Genomic DNA, 20,325 nt, shown 5'->3' on the forward strand with positions numbered 1-20,325 from the left:
TTATCGCCTGAATCGGATTGAATATTGCGAACAATATTTTTAAATGATTTTATAAACGGATTTATAACGTTTTTAAATCGTCTAAAAACGGTTCTGAGAACGCTCTTTAGCTTTTCTTCAGAACATTTTGGTTAAAAAGACGAATCATCCTTAGAAAATGATTTACGTGACATTCATTGAAAGGTTCACGGTCTCATTTTTCTAAAGGAAAAATAGCGTTTAGGATAGCCTTTTGGCGAAATCCGGAAAACGACTATCAAAGTTCAAGAACGCTTCTTAGCGATTCTGAGAACGATTATCTGCAATTTAAAATTGCATGTTCGAATTGAGTTCACATTACTTACTACGGTTTGTAATTTGTGAACAGATTCAATAATGACTACGGTCAGTGGGGCGAAAGGTGATTCGACAAGTGAGCCGACAACCCAATCCGGGAATGATCTACCACTTGGATCGCAACCTCCACAAGTTCCGGTTGTACCAAGCAACGTAAGCGGACTTCAGCCCGATAGGTTCGATGGATCGAACTTCAAACAGTGGCAGCAAAGAATTGTGGCAGCAAATAATGCACTTCTTTCTGACAACACTGAATTTGTCTCGGTATCTTATCGAAGTCAAACCAGTGCTACCTGCGGACAATACTGATCCAAGGGCACTGGCAAGCCTTGAAGCATTGAGGCATGGTGACTTCCTATGTAAAGGCTACATCCAAAACCGTTTGGTGGACCAGCTGTTCAATGTATACAGTGAGGTCTAAACCTCCAAAGATCTATGGGATGCTTTGGAGAAGAAATATAAATCCTTCGATGTAGGCTTGGGAAAATTTGCTACGGTAAAATTTCCCAACTTCGTGATGGTCGATTCACTACCTAACATGGATCATATTCATGAGCTACAATTGATCTTTCAAGAGATCGCTGACGAAGGCATGAAGCTCTGTGAAACTTTCACAGTAAATTGCTTCATCGAGAAGCTTCCTCCAAGTTGGGAAGACTTCAAAAATTATCTTGCTTACAAGCAAAAGGCCTTGACTTTGGCAAACTTAATTACCCGGCTTCAGAATGAGTCACTGAAACGTGACAAAGATGGGCAATTCTGTACTCAAGATGCTAATGTTTCTGAGTACCGGAACAAGGGTAAAGGGAAGGCAAGATTTCAAAAATCCGAGCCGAAGCTTGTTCAAAAATCACCCTCGAGCTTGAAAAGACAAGCTCAACCTCCGATGAAGAATAAATTCAGAGGGAGATGTGGCAATTGCGGCAAGATGGGACATAAATCATCTGAATGTCGTAGGAAAGCAATTGGGAAAAATCAATCCAACCTAACTGAAGCGGATCTGTGTGCTGTGGTCACGGAAGCTCAGATGGTTGAAGAAAATCCCAAAACTTGGTGGTATGACACAGGTGCCACTACACATATCTGCATTGATAGAGATATGTTTAGTACCTATCAGAAATGTAAATCTGAAGATCATGTAAAGATGGGAACATATGTCAATCTAAGATCGAAGGTACTGGAAAAGTTGTGTTGAAGATGACTTCTGAAATGGAGATCATTCTCACCAACATAAAACATGTTCCAGACATGAGGAAAAATCTATTTCCGGATCTCTGATGAGTAAGTACGGTTTTGGAATTCACTTCGAATCCGACCAGCTGATACTCAGAAAGAATGGTGCTTTCATAGGAAAAGGCTTTGTTAAATCTGGATTAGTCAAAATGTGTGCAATGACAACCCTTAAGAAAAATGATGTACCTATTTCCGAAAAATCAATGAATAAGAATCCAGTTGCTTATATCATTGAGTCATCTAATATTTGGCATGAAAGATTAGGACATGTAAATCAAAAGTCTATACAAAGGCTAATGAATTTAAACATGATCCCCAAGGTCCAAAATTAGTAATGACAAATGTGAAGTTTGTGTCCAAGCAAAACTCACGAAAACACCATCGCCTCATGTCGAAAGAACGACCGAACCTCTAAGTTTAATACACACAGATTTGTGCGACTTAAAGTACGTACAAACTAGAGGCGGTAAAAAGTATTTTGTGACTTTCATTGATGATTGCACAAGGTACTGCTACGTATAGTTACTACGTAGTAAAGATGAAGTCTTGGAAAAATTCAACGAGTATAAACTCGAAGTTGAAAAACAACTGGAAAAAACTATCCAAATAGCCATAGGTGATAGAGGAGGCGAGTATGATGGAAGATTTAATACGTTTTGTCAACAAAATGGCATTATCCATCAAACAACCGCTCCCTATTCACCGGAATTAATGGAGTTGCGGAACGCAAGAACCGAACTCTAAAAGAGATGATGAATGCAATGTTGCAGGAATCTGGTGTAGCCCAGCGGGGGGGGGGGAGCTCTTCTTCCCGCAAATGAAATCCTCCACAAATTACCTCATAAGGTATTTGGAAAAATGCCATATGAACTTTGGAAAGGTAATGTATCATCGTACAAATACCTCAAAGTGTGGGAGTGCCTAGCAAAAGTGGCAGTGCCACCTCCGAAAAAGGTCACAATTGGACCGAAAACCGTGGATTGTATATTCATCGGTTATGCACGCAACAACAGTGGTTATAGGTTTCTGGTTCATAAATCAGATATACCGGACATTCATGTCAATACAATCATGGAATCAAGGAATGCTTCATTCTTTGAAAATATATTTCCATGTAAGGATAAACAATATCCAAAATGCACTCGTGAAGAAAGAGATGCGGTGACCTCTTCTAATGAGGCGAGTACTTCTGGCACTTCTGTAACTGAAGCAGAAGAAATGAAAGACGAACCTAGACGAAACAAAAGAGCTCGTAAGAAAAAGTCGTATGGTGAAGATTTTATAATGGTAGTTCTTACTGAGAATGAGCCAAAATCTTACAACGAAGCCATGTCTACACCCGACGCACCTTTTTGGAAGGAATCAGTCAATAGTGAAATGGATTCTATAATGCAGAACCATACCTACGAGTTAACATAGTTACCTCAAGGGCTTAAAGCACTAGGGTGTAGATGGCTAATGAAAACCAAGTTGAAACTTGATGGCTCAATTGATAAGTACAAGGCCAGACTTGTGGTGCAAGGAAACAGACAAAAAGAAGGTCTAAATTTCTTTGACACCTATTCTCCTGTGACGAGAATAACTTCAATCAGAATATTAATTGCAATTGCAGCATTAAGAGACATGAAAATCCATCAAATAGATCTTAAAACTACTTTTCTAAACGGAGATTTAGGAGAGGATATATACATGAAGCAATCCGAAGGTTTTATTGTCCAGGGTCAAGAACAAAGTCTGTCGACCTGTGAAGTCATTGTATGGGCCCAATCAAGCACCGAAACAATGTCATGAAAAGTTTGATACTGTAATGATGTCAAACGGCTTCAGCATCAATGGATGTGATAAATGCATATACTTCAAATGTACTCCTAGCGGGTATGTTTTGTTATGTCTGTACATTGATGACATTCTTATCATCGGCAGTAACAGAGTTATCATCCAACGAACCAAGAACATGCTTCATAGTCAGTTTGACATGAAAGACATGGGTCTTGCGGATGTTATTCTCAGCATTAAAATCACAAGAACTCCTGATGGGATAATTTTATCTCAGGATCATTATGCTTAAAAGATACTTGCGAAGTTTAAAAATTACTCAAGTGGAATTGCGAAAACTCCCCTAGACACTCAACTGCATTTAACTAAAAACGCAGACGAGTCAGTGTCGCAAGTGGAGAATGAAAGGGTCATAGGAAGTCTGATGTACTTAAAAAATTGTACACGACCCGATTTAGCGCATGCGGTAAACGTATTAAGTCGCTATACAAGCAATCCATGTCATATACACTGAAAAGCCATAACAAGGGTATTGAATTATCTACGATACACCAAAAGTTATGGGCTGCACTATGGTAAAGAACCATGAGTCTTAGAAGGATACAATGATGCAAACTGGATATCTGACTCTAAGAACTCGAAATCAAACAGGATATCTGACAACTAAATCAAACAATATCCGATAAAAGCACTGAAACCAGCCCATATCCCAAGATGATAACAGTGCTCTTGTAAGTATAAGGTTAAACATTGGCTTTTAATGAGATAAGACCATGGCCTTCATATACATGTATATAAGGTATAACAGGGTACTTTATTGTGTTTATGACATGTGCACATGGCAATCACCTAGAGAGTGTGAAATGGGGCCGTTTCTAGGAGGTGATCAGGCTACACCCTCCAACTTCACTCATGAAGCACCAGGAAAGTTCACGGCCAAAATGAACACAAACATGAGAATTTAACACCACGAGAAAACGCAGTTGTGTTAATATCTGTTGACTCGATTACATAAAATTTCAGGTGGTTCAAGACATCAAGTTCACCACCAGAAAAGTAAATCTGACAGATACTAACAGTGAGTAGTTCAAGGCTGAAAAATGCTACTACGTCACATACAGTTAGTTTTTCGCAATTATACTCTCGTAAAGTCTGTCTGTCTAGTCTTAGTTAAGTCTAGTCAGTCGAGTCAATCGAATTTGTATAAGTTTTTTCGAGTCTTGCATATGTTTAGATTATTTTTATACATGTGGGGGATTGTTGGAACTATTATTACAAGCCAATTGGGCTGAGTAGAAATTAAGTATGTGTGAATAGAATTTTACAAGCCTATTGGCCTGAGTTAAAAAAATCTAATCTAATATGAAGTAAATGTTGTAATTTATATGGAGAAAGTCCATCAAAGTTGCAAGCCCATGGGCTGAGTAAAATAATGGAAAAGCCCTTTACTAAGTTGATGACTAAGCTAAGTCTATTTGGTGAAAAATGGCTTAAGCTAAGTAAACTTGGTGACTAATCTAACTTTGTGACCAAGCTATGCAACTTAGTGACAAATGGCAAAAGCTAAAGCCCACTTGGTGTCTAACCTTGATGACTTAGTAACAAATGTCAAAAGCTTAAGCAAACTCAATGACACAGGTCAAGTTGCTTTATGACTAAGCTTTGTGAATCTCTCCTATAAATAGACATCTTACCTATCCATTAAATTGACTTACGCTTAGATAAGAATCATAAAGATAAGCTTCCACATACAAAGTTCCAGCAATACCTCTAGTCTTTCAAAGTAAGTCTCGAGAGTATAGCGTGGTAGTTGATTCGCATATTCTGTTTTGGGAGATGCAAAACAGTCTCACGTGGTTTTATCCTGGGACTCAAAATCGTACAGAAATCGTCTCACCTAAGGGTTATTTATTGAGTTAAGGAAAGTGATTAAATCACGACTCCATGTATTCGTTTTTTTATATCGATTTTAAAACATTTTACCGCTTTATATTATCGTTATCATCATATTTTGTTTCGTAATTTTCAATCTGGATTCTCACGTCCTAACAGACATCACTCAGAAAATGAAGAAGCGGAAAGAAGGGATGAAGGGAGTTATTGGTTCTGTTGAGATACCCTACATGAGGCGTTCAAAGTCTCTTATGAGATAAAGACGGTGTAGTAGTTTTATATGCAATTGGAAGATTAATTTTTTGGAAAAAGTATGAAATCGTGATTGAAAAGCTACAGCAGAAGTAAATTAACATCTCTTTGGATTACAACAAGGAAAAGCATGAAGAAGTTTAAGCATCTGATGTCTCTTTGGATTTTATAATCTCAGGGTGCCAACCCAACCATTGTTCTATCTTGTTTTTTTATTTCTTTTTGCCATGATAGAACATATTTTAGATTGGCTTTTGTACAATCTTCCTTTCATTAATATGAAATTTACAGTTTAGAAAAAAAAATCTCTTCCAAAACAAAACCACATGTTGATTTGATATTTATACATGTATACCGAATTTGTAAAGTGATGGAAACATATAGACACAAGAGACTAGTTATTAAACATTAGAGAAGTAAAGATGATTTACTATTTTTATTACATAGAACAAGATAATACAAAACATATACCGTTTCTGTGAAAAAAATCATTACAAGAGTAGATGTGAAGCTTTGATCAGATCCTTAAACTATGCAAGATATTCTCTACTTACGACGAACTCTGTTTTTCTTGGTTGATCATATTCGCAGGTTTTAAAAGAGATTCTCAAGAGAACTTTGAGGGTAGTTTCCTTAGCTTTGAGTCTACACTTCATGATTTTGATTTGAGCATCGAACCTCTCAATCCTCTCGGACAAGGCTTTGACCATCATTTTATTCATCAGAGGGCCTCTCGCAAATAATCATGTTCAAAGTCCAACTCCCCAAGGCCCTTGACGATAGTTCGAAAGCCATGACTTGACTTTCAAGTTTGTAACTGGGTGTCTTTACAAAATCCTCCAAAGCAATCCGCAAATCGTTATGAAATAAATAATGCTACAAAGCAATCGGCAAATCGTTATGAAATAATCGCGGAAGTGCTAGAAAGCAAATCGCAAACACTGTTATGAGATAAGAACAAACGTTTCGCGGAAGTGCTAGAAAGCAAATCGCAAACCCCGTAATGAGATAAGAACAAAGGTTTCGCGGAAGTGCTAGAAAGCAAATCACAAACACGGTTCCAAAATCCGTTTTTATTAATCGTTTTTCAACCCGATTAGAGCTTTAAACATAAAGCAATTTTGAGTTAAGATTGTAGAAGCCGGTAAACAGGACAGATCTAAACGATATAATAAAAGCGATGTTAAGGAAATAGACGAATGTGAATACAAGAACGATAAGAAATTGTATTCGCAAACAGACATGGAGTCGAGATATGATTTCTTTTCTTAACTCAAAATATTCGCTCCATTAATGAGATGAGACTGTACGAATATAGAGTCCCAGGATACAACTATGGCAGACGAATCACGCTTCACTCGTGATCACCCTATCGAACTATAAACTCTACGAAACACTCTCGGATTTATGACTTACGTTAAGGGATTTTTGCTGGTTTCGTTGTGTAAAAACTTAAAATGAAATGAAGGAGGAGACGAGTTTATAAAGAGGAGAAGCGAGCCACTTTCCGTAACTGATTCAGCATGTGCGCACGTTGGCGGAAATCTCCCAAGGATATCGGAGGCGAGGCGTTACGAAACTTCCTCCGCAAGATCTTTCTCGTTTAAATTTATCATCAAGAAGAAAGACAACGTGTTGTATTTAAACGAACTACGTGTTGTTTAAAATAAAATGCATGCTGTTTTTTTCGGGAATTAAATGGCAAAACGTTGAGCTTAACTTGGTCCAAAAAGAATCTTATTGGGCCGGAGACCCTCCACCAAGACCCAATACCCAAGACCAAGACCAAGCCCAAACCCAAGCCCAAGCCCACGCCTAGCCGAGCCGGCCGGACGGCGGCGGCGCGCGCATGGAGAGCTCTTTCTTTCTCTGAGCCGTTTAATCAAGTGAGTGTGTATATACTACTCTCTTGTTCTCATTCTCCCCGATGTGGGACTCTAGACATTGTCAACTTGACAATTTCATTAATATTCTGGGCTTTATAATTAACCAGCACACAACATTTCTTTTCACATTTCATTAAAAAGCCATTGGCCTTTTTATTTGATCCAACAATCCCCCACATGAATAGAAATGACTCTAAACATATGCAGACTCGATAGACTCTAAAAACTATACTTATTCTAATCCTGACTAGACTAGACAGACTTATCGAGAGTGTTTGCGAAAAATTTACTGTGTTTGAGTTGGTGGCATTTTTAAGCCTTGAGCCACTCATAGTTAATATCTGCTGGGTTTACTTTACCAGAAGGTGAACATGGTGTCTTGAACCAACCAGTGTTTTATGTAGACCGAGACAACATGCATAACGCAGTTTCATTTTCTCGTAGAACTTAGTTCTCTATTGTGTTCATTGTGGCCCTGGACTATTCCTGGTTTTCATGAGTGAACTTAGAGAATATAGTCTTGCATTCATTCTCCTAGAAACGATCCCATTTCACACTCATTAGGTGATTGACCATGAAAAGTATTGAGTAATACTCCGCTTAGAAGCTATGGAATCATTAAAAGCTTATGCTTATCCTTTACACATTTGTTAGCACTTTTCTCATCTTAGGAGCTGGGAAGAGACTACTTTGTCTCAAGTGCTTTGGTTAGATTCTGTTTGATTTTGTTTTCCCTTTGAACCTACGTCTTGGGATCTCCAGTCATGATAGGTAGGGTTGCAGTCAAGCATCCTCATTCGTTATAGGCTTTAAACCCATTCCTTTTGATGATTTAGCAACAACATCTCGTGGCAAACCTTTAGTAAATGGATCCGCTAGGTTGTCAGCCGATTTGATGTAGTCTATTGTGATTACACCAGTTGAGATAAGTTGTCTAATGGTTTTATGTCATCTTCTGATGTGACGATATTTACCATTGTAAAGATTACTCTGAGCCTGAGCTATAGCTGATTGACTATCACAATGTATGCGTATAGCTGGCACAGGTTTCTCCCACATAGGAATATCTTCCAAAAAATTTCTAAGCCATTCAGCTTCTTCTGCTGCTTTGTCTAAGGCTTTGAACTCAGATTCCATGGTGGATCTGGCTAACACTTTTTGTTTGGTAGATTTCCATGATATTGCTGCTCCTCCTAGTGTAAAGACATATCCACTTGTGGATTTGGAGTTTTTAGAATCTAATATCCAGTTAGCATCACTGTATCCTTCTAAAACTGTTGGTTCTTTATTATAGTGAAGCCCAAAATCTTTGGTGTAGCGCAAGTAATTGAGTACTCTTGTTATAGCTTTCCAGTGTGTATGACATGGATTACTTGTGTATCGACTAAGTACGTTTACTGCATGCGCTAGATCTGGTCTGGTACAATTGGTCAAGTACATGAGACTTCCGATCACACGTGCATACTCATTTTGTGAAACCGCTTCACCTGAATTGTTAAGTGCATTTGGGGATCTAACGGAGTTTTTGCCGTACTTTTAGAGTAATTTTTAAATCTCTCTAATATTGTTTGAGCATAATGAGATTGGGTTAATGCACATTGCCAGAAACAACGATTGCATGTCCACCTTGTTCTAGATCCATCTAAGGAGACTACAAACACCGGTTCTATTACTGCGGAGCACCAACAATCATGTGAGACGTTGAGATTTATTCTTTCCAGTAGAGACATAAACACCTCAGGTTTTTAGTAACCCCAATGGCCTGAGGATACCGAAGTCGTGATCATGTAATTCATCCGATCAACAAATTCACGACTAAAGCTAGGATAGTTGTGAAAAAAATCCTCTAGCATCAACACTAAACGCTAAGTTCAGCATTCCATCTACATACTTGGCCCACAACAATCCTGTCTCACCAGCAAGACAGATTTTTTCCCTTCTTTCATCAAGTAAATGGAGGACGAAGAACTCGGATGTAGATGGACTTTAGATTACCGGCTTGGTAGCACCTAAGCCTGAATGTCTTTAAAGCATTAGCCTCATCAATCCAGTCATTCAAGTTAAAGAGATCTGCAGATCGGTAGAAGTATTCTTCTCTGCCAATTTGATTGAACCCAGAGAAAGAAATTCTTGCACTACCGAAGTCCCGGAGATGGTTTGTTGCTACCTTTGAGAGAATCTTATGAAGCATGGAAGGAGGGAGAGAAGCCAAGTTAAAGTTCGACATGGAGAGATATTTGTTTAATCAGGTAAATGGAGAGATTTTCGTTTTACTTATTTGGAGAAGGTGATAAACCCTTTTATAATGGGGATGATCCTCTAACCGAAATACACGTAGTATGGAAGTTCAACTGACGTGTAGAGAAAAGTATAAACTGAGTATTTATTACCCCACTTAAGTTCAAGTTGTAACTCTTCCATTTAAGGGGAGACGGCGCGACGAGACACGAGTTCAGAAGACACGACTTCTCTCTCCTACAGTCGCATCTCTTGGAATTGAAACTGGAACTTTGTATTACTTTAACTTATTAAGATATAACAGTGCATAAGTAAGTGAAACTAAGTGATTTAGACTATCTAAATTTATGAAACTAAGAAAAACGTAACAATTTAGATTGTATAAATATTTTAAACTATGTAAAACTTAACGAAATTTAGATAGTATATTGTTATATTTTGGAAGATATGATCAGTATCCAAAAATTATTATACTTAGTGGATATATTTAATTACAGAAACTAGCAGTATATGAGATAATAAATGTAAAAGTTAATATTTAGTTTGAAAAAATCCTGTAATTAATGATTCAAGCAGTGGCGTGTCCATTTAAGGGTGATTTGATTGACTCCCCGAGAAAGCAAGACTTCTCTCACACGCCTTCTGACTGTAACAGTCGCATGTCTGAAATTTGGAAATTTGTATAAATTTAATTTATTAAGATTTATAACTATGTATAAGTAAGTGAAACTGAGTTATTTAGATTGTCTAAATTTATGAAATTAAGAAAAACGTAACAATTTAGATTGTATAAATATTTGAAACTATGTAAAACTTAACAAAATTTAGATAGTATATTGTTATATTTTGATAGAAATGATCAGTATCCAAAACTTATTATACTTAGTGGATATATTTAATGACATAAACTAGCAGTATAAGAGATAATAAATGTAAATGTTAGTATTTAGTTTGAGAAAAAACCTGTAATTAATGATAATGATGGACTCCGCGAAATAACTGCCCGTCTCGCATGAAAAAGTCTCTTATAAAATAATTACATTTGCGTTTAAACGCCACAACACTACACCGTCTACAATCATCATTACCATTGCATTTAAACTCCACGACAGTAAGTTAAATTGTCTCCTTCAGTCTGGATATAACATTTCTCTGCAAAATTCACCAAAAAGAAAAGCAAAAAGGATTCATCATCTCCTCTCTCAACAAACAAGATGACACACTACAATAAACTTTCTGAAGTTTCTTATAACCCCAAGATCACGTCTTGGCGTTTCAGAGTCAAAATACACAGGATCTACCCTTTCTATTCCTATGTTACCAGCAGTGGACCTTTCTATAAATATGTCCTAGCAGATGAAGAGGTACGTGTTAAATCATCATCTGTCGAGTTTCTAATAACATGTAACGGTGAATAATAAAAACTTGATCCTTGTACTTTATTTATGTAGGGAACCAAGATGGAGATGACCATTTTTGGGAATCCTGATAGGTTTCGAGGCCTAGAGAAGCAAGAGGGAAAATGGGTGGAAATCTTTCGAGTAGAAGTTAACCGTTCCTATCCAGGTTTCCAGGCAACTAGCTCTCGGTTCAATCTATCTGCTACGCACAACACACAAGTCCACATCATCGATCCTCTGAACAATCGGCTTTTCATGGACTTCAAGAACATCCATGCAATCCCTCACATGGACCACAGGGACCGAAACTATCCCATAGGTATAAATGCTACTAGAATTAAAATATATTCACAGATTTAGATGTTAGTAACCGCAACTGTCGCATGTCTTGGATTCGGAACTTTGTATAGCTTTAATGTTTTAAAAATATAACTATGTATAAGTAAGTGAAACTAAGTGATTTAGATTGTCTAAATTTATGAAACTAAGATAAACGTAGCACTTATATGGTAGATACAATGGGAGTGGTCTTCAACACGGAAGCCCATTTCGAAGACCCTGCAAGTCCAAGGATGGTGTTTTACATAAGGACAACATGTAAGTAGAAAGTAACATATGATCAAAGCAAAATTTATCTATACTGTAATTGACGCACCTTTTTTTATTCTGAATAGTGACAGTCGGATAAAATGTTTGGAAACTGGCGCTGATGCTTATGCCTTCCGGGATGGTCTTGAAAACATGAAGGGTCGTGGACAGGTGATTGTGGTCCTTAAGATATGGAGGGTCTGGAAATTTTTTAGTAAGTGTAGTTTATGTGTCTAGTTTTAAACGTGATAGTTGAGTAAAACGTTTACTAAACTCATTTACACAGGTTATTTTGGTCCTCCTGATCTATGGCTTGAGACCGAGGGTGGATTATCTAACATCAGGTTCAATCCGCGTTTGCCGGAGGTTGAGGAGTTCAGGCAGTCTCTACTACGCAGTGACCCTTATGTTCAGCGATATGGGGCTGTAGGTCTTTTGTAAATCTTGTTGTTCTCAATGTTCTCCATCTTCGTACTTGTCTTAAACTTGGTGAAACTTTGTTTAAATGTTGGTGAAACTATGTCAAATGTTGGTGAAAGATCGTGGTTTACCTTTTTCAATTTTCCAACTTCGAAAAAAATAGATGAACTACAAGTTCGTGCTCGTATAAACTGGTAAAAATTTGTGTGTTTCACTTAATCAATTGTCCAACTTTGTAAAATTTAGACAAAGTTAAAATTCGTTTTCGTTTAAATAGGTCAGACTTTGTGTTACTTTCACTTTCTCAATGGTCTAACATCATAAAAATTATAGAAACTTTTTCGATAGATCAAACTACATAGTTATCCAACTTCGCATAACTTAGGAGAAACTAACAAAAAAACTTAGAAAAAACATAAAGTAGCTGGAAGTCTCTTAGGAATTACTTCTTGTACATCATAATTCCTAGAACTAAAACGACATCAAGAATAACACAACCTCCTGATATCTTTATCTTGGGCTCCATTATTTTGGGACCTTCACCGAGTTCACTTTCACTCCTTATTGTTGCTTTGAGAAATTGAACTTCTTCTTCTAGCATTCGAACTTGGTTGTCCAACTGTTGTATCTCATCGTTGAAAACTTCATCAACCCATTTGAAGACGTGATTGTCGTTCTAAAGCTATAACGGATTAAACGTACCAATTAAAAGAAGAAGGAGTAAGCCTTCAATAACAAAAGCTAAACGGATGTACCCTTAGTGACGCCGCATAGATACACCGATAATACCGGCGATATGGGTTTTGATTTGTTTTGGAGATGAGCTCGGTGATGCCCACCTCGCACCAACACTTACTAGGTATTCCCGGAGTTTGTACTCATCTCCGACCACTGGTCGTGGAAGATGAAGCGGGCATCTCCACTATTTCTCTCCCGGGGTTGGGGGGAGTTCGAATGGGAGAGAGATAAATTAGGGAAGAGAGAGAAAGGAGAAGATAGCGAATGGGGAAAACCAAAAAAGGTCTTTAATACTTCGATTAAACGATTTTGGGGTTTTATCAAATTGGGAAGAGGGAAATTCGAAATTCGAAAAGCTGGGCGGGAAATTTTATCCAAGGATTTTCGTGGTCGAAGTTTCACCAAGATTTTAGTTTTACAGAAAACATCAAAGTTGTACTTTTTAATTATTTCTATTTATATTAGTTATACTCTACTTGAATGACTGATTTTGTAGTTATACCAATTATATTATGTTTTCTTGGTTCATTTCTCATACGATCATGTACAAATAAACTTGATTTCCTACCATTAGCAAATTTTTAAATGCTACGAGGTGAGTATTAACGAAAAAGCTGTGAGAACTCAGTGTATTTCCTAAATGATTGCTAACAAGCAATGAAATGAAGTGAAATTTTTATAATTCTGATTAAATCATAATTTTAATAATAAATCACCATCTTATTACTTCCATGACTTATTAACAAGTTTAGAATTTACAATCATATTACTCAGTTTACCTATCGTAGTTTTACCAGTAAAGGAAAAAAGTTTCACTTGGTTGTACAACACACAAATACAAATTTCACCTCACATCGTTTCCATACGATAAAAACATCAAAACTGACAGCGAAAGGCTTACAACCTACTTCACATCAAAACTGAAAGCAAAAGGTTTACAACCTACTCCTCTTCTGTTTCTTCTTGGGGTGTTCATCGTGTTCCAAACTAGTGCACACATTCTCTTCTTCTCCATATCCACTCTCACGCTCGCTATAATTCCAACTACAAGAGCTTTCTCCAACTCTTGATAGTTGCTCGGTTATTTGAACTATTTGCAATTCTTGGATGTCTTCCACGTGCAAAATACTTCTTCTTTGCTCTCTATCCACTGATGTTAGATAAACAAACACATCTTCATCATCCAAAATATATGATTGTCTCTTAGGTTCTACTACCAAGGGAATGTAACCCAAATTGAGCTTCTTCGTTAACGGATCTATTCCCATCTTCCTGCATATCCTCTCCTTCAACAATGAATAAGTGATCTCCTCCAATGATGATGTCTTAAAGGATATAGCATACAAACGAGCATCAGTTGGAATCCATTCATAATCATCTCCAGCCTTCGAATAATGTCCATCATAATCAAAGTGTATGTTCGTCGAAAAAAGATACATTGTCTGCAATATAAAAAAAAATTAAACCATTAAAGTTATACATGGTTATACAGTTATACCATTAAAGTTATACTTCGTTATACCATGTTACAGAATTTTGTCAGTAATCAGCCCGTATAATCTAACCAAGTTTCCCCAAGTTTCAGAATTCTAGATGTTTCTCTAAAAACCAAATAGTAATAAGCTTTCTTTGATTCAATCGTCCTTTCAATCCTGACATTCAATCATACATTTGTTGATTATCCAATTGAGTAATAGACAGACCATACACACTTTCCGATCCTTATAACCAAATGAATAAGAAATTTTCCATTACTACGAATCGAGTCTTCAATTCCAAATTGTAATCAGCTTTGATTACCGACATGCAATTATACAGTTGTTGATTATCGAATTTCCTAATAAACAGACCATCCAAACTTTCCGATCCTCGACTAGTTTATACACAAATATGAATCTTCTATCCAAATCGGAACCCCTATGAATAAAGTAATCGTCTATGGTGGATGACGATTCTAAAACGATTTGAGACATACCCTGCAAAACGGAATCAATAGCTCAATGATTCAGCATCCAAACGACGAAACCGAGTTAGCAATTCGATGATAGCGAGGAACTCTGAAGAACACCACGACGAGGACGAGAGAGGATCGAGGGCAGTGGAGGCTCGAGAGAGAGAAGAACAATTGAATTCGATTAATTAATTATTTCATTAATTTAAGTTTAAATCGGTCAGGGGCACTTTCGACATTAACCACACTCCTAGAGAGTATCAGAATATAAAAGAGTACGCCAGAATTCGTAAGAGCATTCCAGAATATTTTTTGTCTCATTAAGAGCATCTGAGATTATGACTCAATTATTGTACTACATAAATAAGGAAAAGAATGAGTAATAGATATACCAAGTAAAGAAAGAAAGATAAAAGAAAGATGATAATTTCTTTCGTACTTTGTAAATGAATGAGATAAACGTTTTATATGGAAGAAGAATTCGACAAATTCTACTGTTAAAATAAAATATATGGGCTCCATTTTAAAACTTTCACGTAAAAAACTTGGCTTTAGTAACACTAATATCATTTTCTTTCTTTCTTTGTTGATATTTTTTATTTACACTTATATTCTATTAAAATTGAAGTACAAAACAATATTTACCTATTTTTAAGTGTTTTTAACAATTTTTTATTCATTTTTAACTAATTCTAACCCCTTCATATTTGTTATATTTTCCAAATAACTTGACATTATTTATTGCAAAGTACAAAACAGAACTTACTTACATTTAAATATTTTATTGCATCTTTTGCATTCCTTTTTTTCACTCTTCTTAACTATTTATTATTTGTCTTTGTCATAATAATTCATAACATTTATATTAAATGTTAACCATAATAATTCGACATTTTTAAATGAAATTTATCCATTTGTGACAAAAATTCAAAACGGTTAACAAGAGTTTTTTTTATTTTTTACATAATTAGTTAGGTATGGGTATTTGGGTATCCGTTAGGATACGTAATGCTCTTTTTCGGGTATCGTTTTTGGATTTTGAAATTAGGTTATATGCATGTATTATAAATTTTTGTGTGTGTTTTGAGTCGGGTCCTTCCTAATTTGGTTGATGAAGATATTGCATCTCTATCATTGTTTATGGTGTTTTGTTATCGATTTTCTTGTTTTGTTGTTGGAGAATTTCATGTGTTGGTTATTAGTCTCCTGTGTTGCAAGCTTTTAGTTTGTGTAAGATTTCTTGTTTTGGGTGTAGATTGTTGACATCCAGTTTTTGTAATCTTTAGTTGTTTCAATTTAAGTGTTTTAAAGACGAAAAAAAAATCTGATCTTTCGATCTGGCTAAGTTTGATTGTGATGGGTAAAATTTTAAAAATATTCAAATAATATAGTATATGTTTAGAAGTATCATTAAACAATTTATAAAAGAGTAAAAATCAAAACCAAAGTGAATGCGCGGATCAGATAATGATTGTCTTGGAAAAAGAATCAAAGACAAAAGAAAGGATCCCCAAAAGAAATGAGTTTCTACCGACAAAGATAAAAGATTGCAAGCAGAAAAGTCTATGAGAGAAATTTAAAGCAGCATGCTAGTGGGTTACGATTCAATAGTCATTGGTGGCCTGTGTCTCCTTTAGAATTCACACCGAAAGTGAGGAGTTTTATTTCTGATCCAAATCGTCTATGGTGGATGACAATTCTAAAACGATTTGAGACATACCCTGCAAAACGAAATCAATAGCTCATGATTCAGCATCCAAGCGACGAAACCGAGTTAGCAATTCGATGATAGCGAGAAACTCGGAAGAACACCACGACGAGGATGAGAGAGGATCGAGGGCAGTGGAGGCTCGATTAAGAAGAAGAATTGAATTCGATTAATTAATTATTTCATTAATTTAAGTTTAAATCGGTCAGGGGCACTTTCGACATTAACCACACTCCTAGAGAGTATCAGAATAGAAAAGAGTACGCCAAAATTTGTAAGAGTATGCCAGAATATTTTTTTGTCTCATTAAGAGTATCTGAGATTATGACTCAATTATTGTACTACATAAATAAGGAAAAAAATGTGTAATAGATATACCAAATAAAGAAAGAAAGATAAAAGAAGGATGATCATTTCTTTCGTACTTTGTAAATGAATGAGATAAACTTTTTATATAGAAGAAGAATTCGACAAATTCTACTGTTAAAATAAAATATATGGGCTCCATTTTAAAACTTTCACGTAAAAAACTTGGCTTTAGTAACACTAATATCATTTTCTTTATTTCTTTGTTGATATTTTTTATTTACACTTATATTCTATTAAAATTGAAGTACAAAACAATATTTACCTATTTTTAAGTGTTTTTAACAATTTTTTATTCATTTTTAACTAATTCTAACCCCTTCATATTTGTTATATTTTCCAAATAACTTGACATTATTTATTGCAAAGTACAAAACAGAACTTACTTACATTTAAATATTTTATTGCATCTTTTGCATTCCTTTTTTTCACTCTTCTTAACTATTTATTATTTGTCTTTGTCATAATAATTCATAACATTTATATTAAATGTTAACCATAATAATTCGACATTTTTAAATGAAATTTATCCATTTGTGACAAAAATTCAAAACGGTTAACAAGAGTTTTTTTTATTTTTTACATAATTAGTTAGGTATGGGTATTTGGGTATCCGTTAGGATACGTAATGCTCTTTTTCGGGTATCGTTTTTGGATTTTGAAATTAGGTTATATGCATGTATTATAAATTTTTGTGTGTGTTTTGAGTCGGGTCCTTCCTAATTTGGTTGATGAAGATATTGCATGTCTATCATTGTTTATGGTGTTTTGTTATCGATTTCCTTGTTTTGTTGTTGGAGAATTTCATGTGTTGGTTATTAGTCTCCTGTGTTGCAAGCTTTTAGTTTGTGTAAGATTTCTTGTTTTGGGTGAAGATTGTTGACATCCAGTTTTTGTAATCTTTAGTTGTTTCAATTTAAGTGTTTTAAAGATGAAAAAAAAATCTGATCTTTCTAGATCTGGGTAAGTTTGATTGTTATGGGTAAAATTTTAAAAATATTCAAATAATGTAGTATATGTTTGGAAGTATCATTAAACAATTTATAAAAGAGTAAAAATCAAAACCAAAACGAATGCGCGGATCAGATAATGATTGTCTTGGAAAAAGAATCAAAGACAAAAGAAAGGATCCCCAAAAGAAATGAGTTTCTGCCGACAACGAGAAAAGATTGCAAGCAGAAAAGTCTATGAGAGAAACTTAAAGCAGCATGCTAGTGGGTTACGATTCAATAGTCATTGGTGGTCTGTGTCTCCTTTAGAATTCACACCGAAAGTGAGGAGTTATATTTCTGATCCATCTTCTCTTACCTTTAGACAAGAAGACATTGTCCGAACCAAACCAATGTATTCTTCTTTGTTGGCTGGAAGGGATGTGGATGTCTTCCTAAGCTTCTGCTGCGAGACTAGCGATCATCGAGTTTTGCAAGATCATTTGTTAGGAAGTGGAATCCAAACTTTTGAATCCATCAGCTGGGGGGAGACGAGAGTAAGATCAGTTGATCAACGGACACTCAAGGCTTTGGAAGAGTCGAAAGCGGTTGTGATGCTATCTAAGAGGGAACCTTGTTCCGTTGGGTTCCTTGAAGAGCTCATAGTAATACTCGAGTTTCAAGAGAAAGGTTCACTCAAGGTCATACCCATCTGCCTCACGCCTTACCCTTTTGTTGATGTGGAAGAAGAAAACTCCCAACTATATCCAGAGAATGCGCCGAGCTGGAGAGCCGCACTTACCAAACTGTCCAACATCGCCACCGAGTATCCATTTTCTCGGAATATCAAGTCTATGTTCCTACCAGATTGGCTCAGGGAAGTTGCTCGTGACATTTGTCTCCAAGTTCTCTCTTCCACATCAAACGATTTGAATGCCCTTGTTGCAATGGATCGTCACATGGAAGCTGTTTACGAGTTGTTGGGGGTTTCTTCAGATGTTAACAACAACGAGGTTCAAACCATTGGCATCTGGTGTAGCGCAGGTGTTGGGAAGACAACACTTGCACGGTACATTTATGCAAAGATCTCCGTAAATTTTCAGACATGTGTTTTCCTTGAAAATGTTGAAAACATGAAAGACAAGATTCTAAAGTCTGAAGATCCAACGGTAATGACAAGTTTAGATCACGACATTATGACAAAAGCAAGGCGTAAACACGAGAAAGTTCTCCTTGTAGCTGATGGTGTGAACAACATCGAGCAAGCCGTGTGGATCATTGAATATGCTAAATGGTTTGCTCCAGGAAGCAAAGTCGCTCTCATTAGCCAGAACAAGAATTTGCTTGTTGACGCCGGAGTGACGGATGTGTATGAAGTTAGAACTCTAAGATATGATGAATCTCTTCAACTCTTCTCACATTTTGCGTTCAAGCAGCCAAATCCCCCTACCGATTTCGAACTGCTTGCAGTTCATGCTGTCCATCTCGCAGGGTTTCTTCCTTTAGCACTTAGGCTGTTAGGGTCCTTTTTGAATGGTAAAGGTCGACAGGAGTGGGAAGCTGCACTGCTCAAACTCAAGGCAAAGCAAGGTGGAAATATATTGGAAGTGTGGAAACTTATGGAATCACCACAATGATAAAAGATCAAGAGGAAAAGGAAGTTGCAAGTGCTTAGAGGCAATGAAGATATTGCATATCTTTGTGCACCAGTAAAATCCCAGCATTTTAGGGGGTGCGGGTGCCGCACGGTGTGCCTTTCCGATTTAGAAAATTTACTTTTTCTAGATAAGTATGTATTTAGGGAAAACAAAATCGGGTTTTGAGGCTGCTATAAATACGGGTCTAAGGGTTTGTAAGATTATTCATTCACATAATAATAAGAAATCCTAAACGGATATTTGCCTCAATTCGTTTTGATCTTTCTTTTACTTTCTTTGAAGTTGATTAGCTTTTGTTCACAACAGAAGATATGAAGTCAGAATCTTGAGGAAGCATCAAGATATTACGGAAAGTGGGGGAGGAGTCACCTGTATCTTTTTCCTTTCATCTTTCTTTTTGTAATTTCTTTGACGGTAATGAGTTTGAAACTTGCAAACCATTAGTATCCGAAAACTCCATGATTATTATTTTCAGCAAACAGAATGACTTGAAAGGAGTTGAATATGATGAAGATGTAAGACGTCTGCCCTGAAGTAGTCGCTGACGTAGTTGCTGAAGCAGACGTCGGGTTAAGTGGTGAAGACCATGTGGAGTCAAGATGCTGAGCTGGAGTCGTGTAGACTTGGAGAGCAAGGGAGTATCTTGGAGATATGGAAAGAGGAATAAACTTGAGGAGCAAGTTTATGACTTAAAGAAAGAGGAATAAGTGCATTCCAAGAAAATGAAAGTTGCACTTATTGTTATGGAAGATGTCCATACATGTTGCCATGGAGACTAGGGTTTCTGGAACATGGAGAATAACTATAAGATAGCTATGGGGTCGTCTGTATAGAGACAGAGACACAGAGGCTGATCTTATAGAGAGAGAGAGAGAGAAGCTCTTGGAGGTGTTCTTGGGTCGTGCTAAAGCAGTGGCTGAAGTACTCGACGGAAGAGAGACACAAGCGGGTAG

General features: G+C 36.4%; 1 protein-coding gene across 1 annotated transcript; it reads left to right on the forward strand.

Annotated features, from left to right (window-relative positions):
• Positions 1-18,017: 18,017 nt before the first annotated feature.
• On the forward strand, positions 18,018-19,617 carry LOC106340886 (putative disease resistance protein At4g11170). The gene has a single exon (XM_013779721.1). The coding sequence runs from the start codon at positions 18,128-18,130 to the stop codon at positions 19,349-19,351; it is 1,224 nt and encodes a 407-aa protein (XP_013635175.1). The 5' UTR covers positions 18,018-18,127; the 3' UTR covers positions 19,352-19,617.
• The last annotated feature ends 708 nt before the right edge of the window (positions 19,618-20,325 follow it).

The sequence above is a fragment of the Brassica oleracea genome, chromosome C4, assembly GCF_000695525.1.
Source record: "Brassica oleracea var. oleracea cultivar TO1000 chromosome C4, BOL, whole genome shotgun sequence".
Taxonomy (NCBI): Eukaryota; Viridiplantae; Streptophyta; class Magnoliopsida; order Brassicales; family Brassicaceae; genus Brassica; species Brassica oleracea.

Excerpts from the sequence above, each read along its gene's own strand:
- LOC106340886 (XM_013779721.1), top strand. The coding sequence starts at position 18,128 with ATGTATTCTTCTTTGTTGGCTGGAAGGGATGTGGATGTCTTCCTAAGC.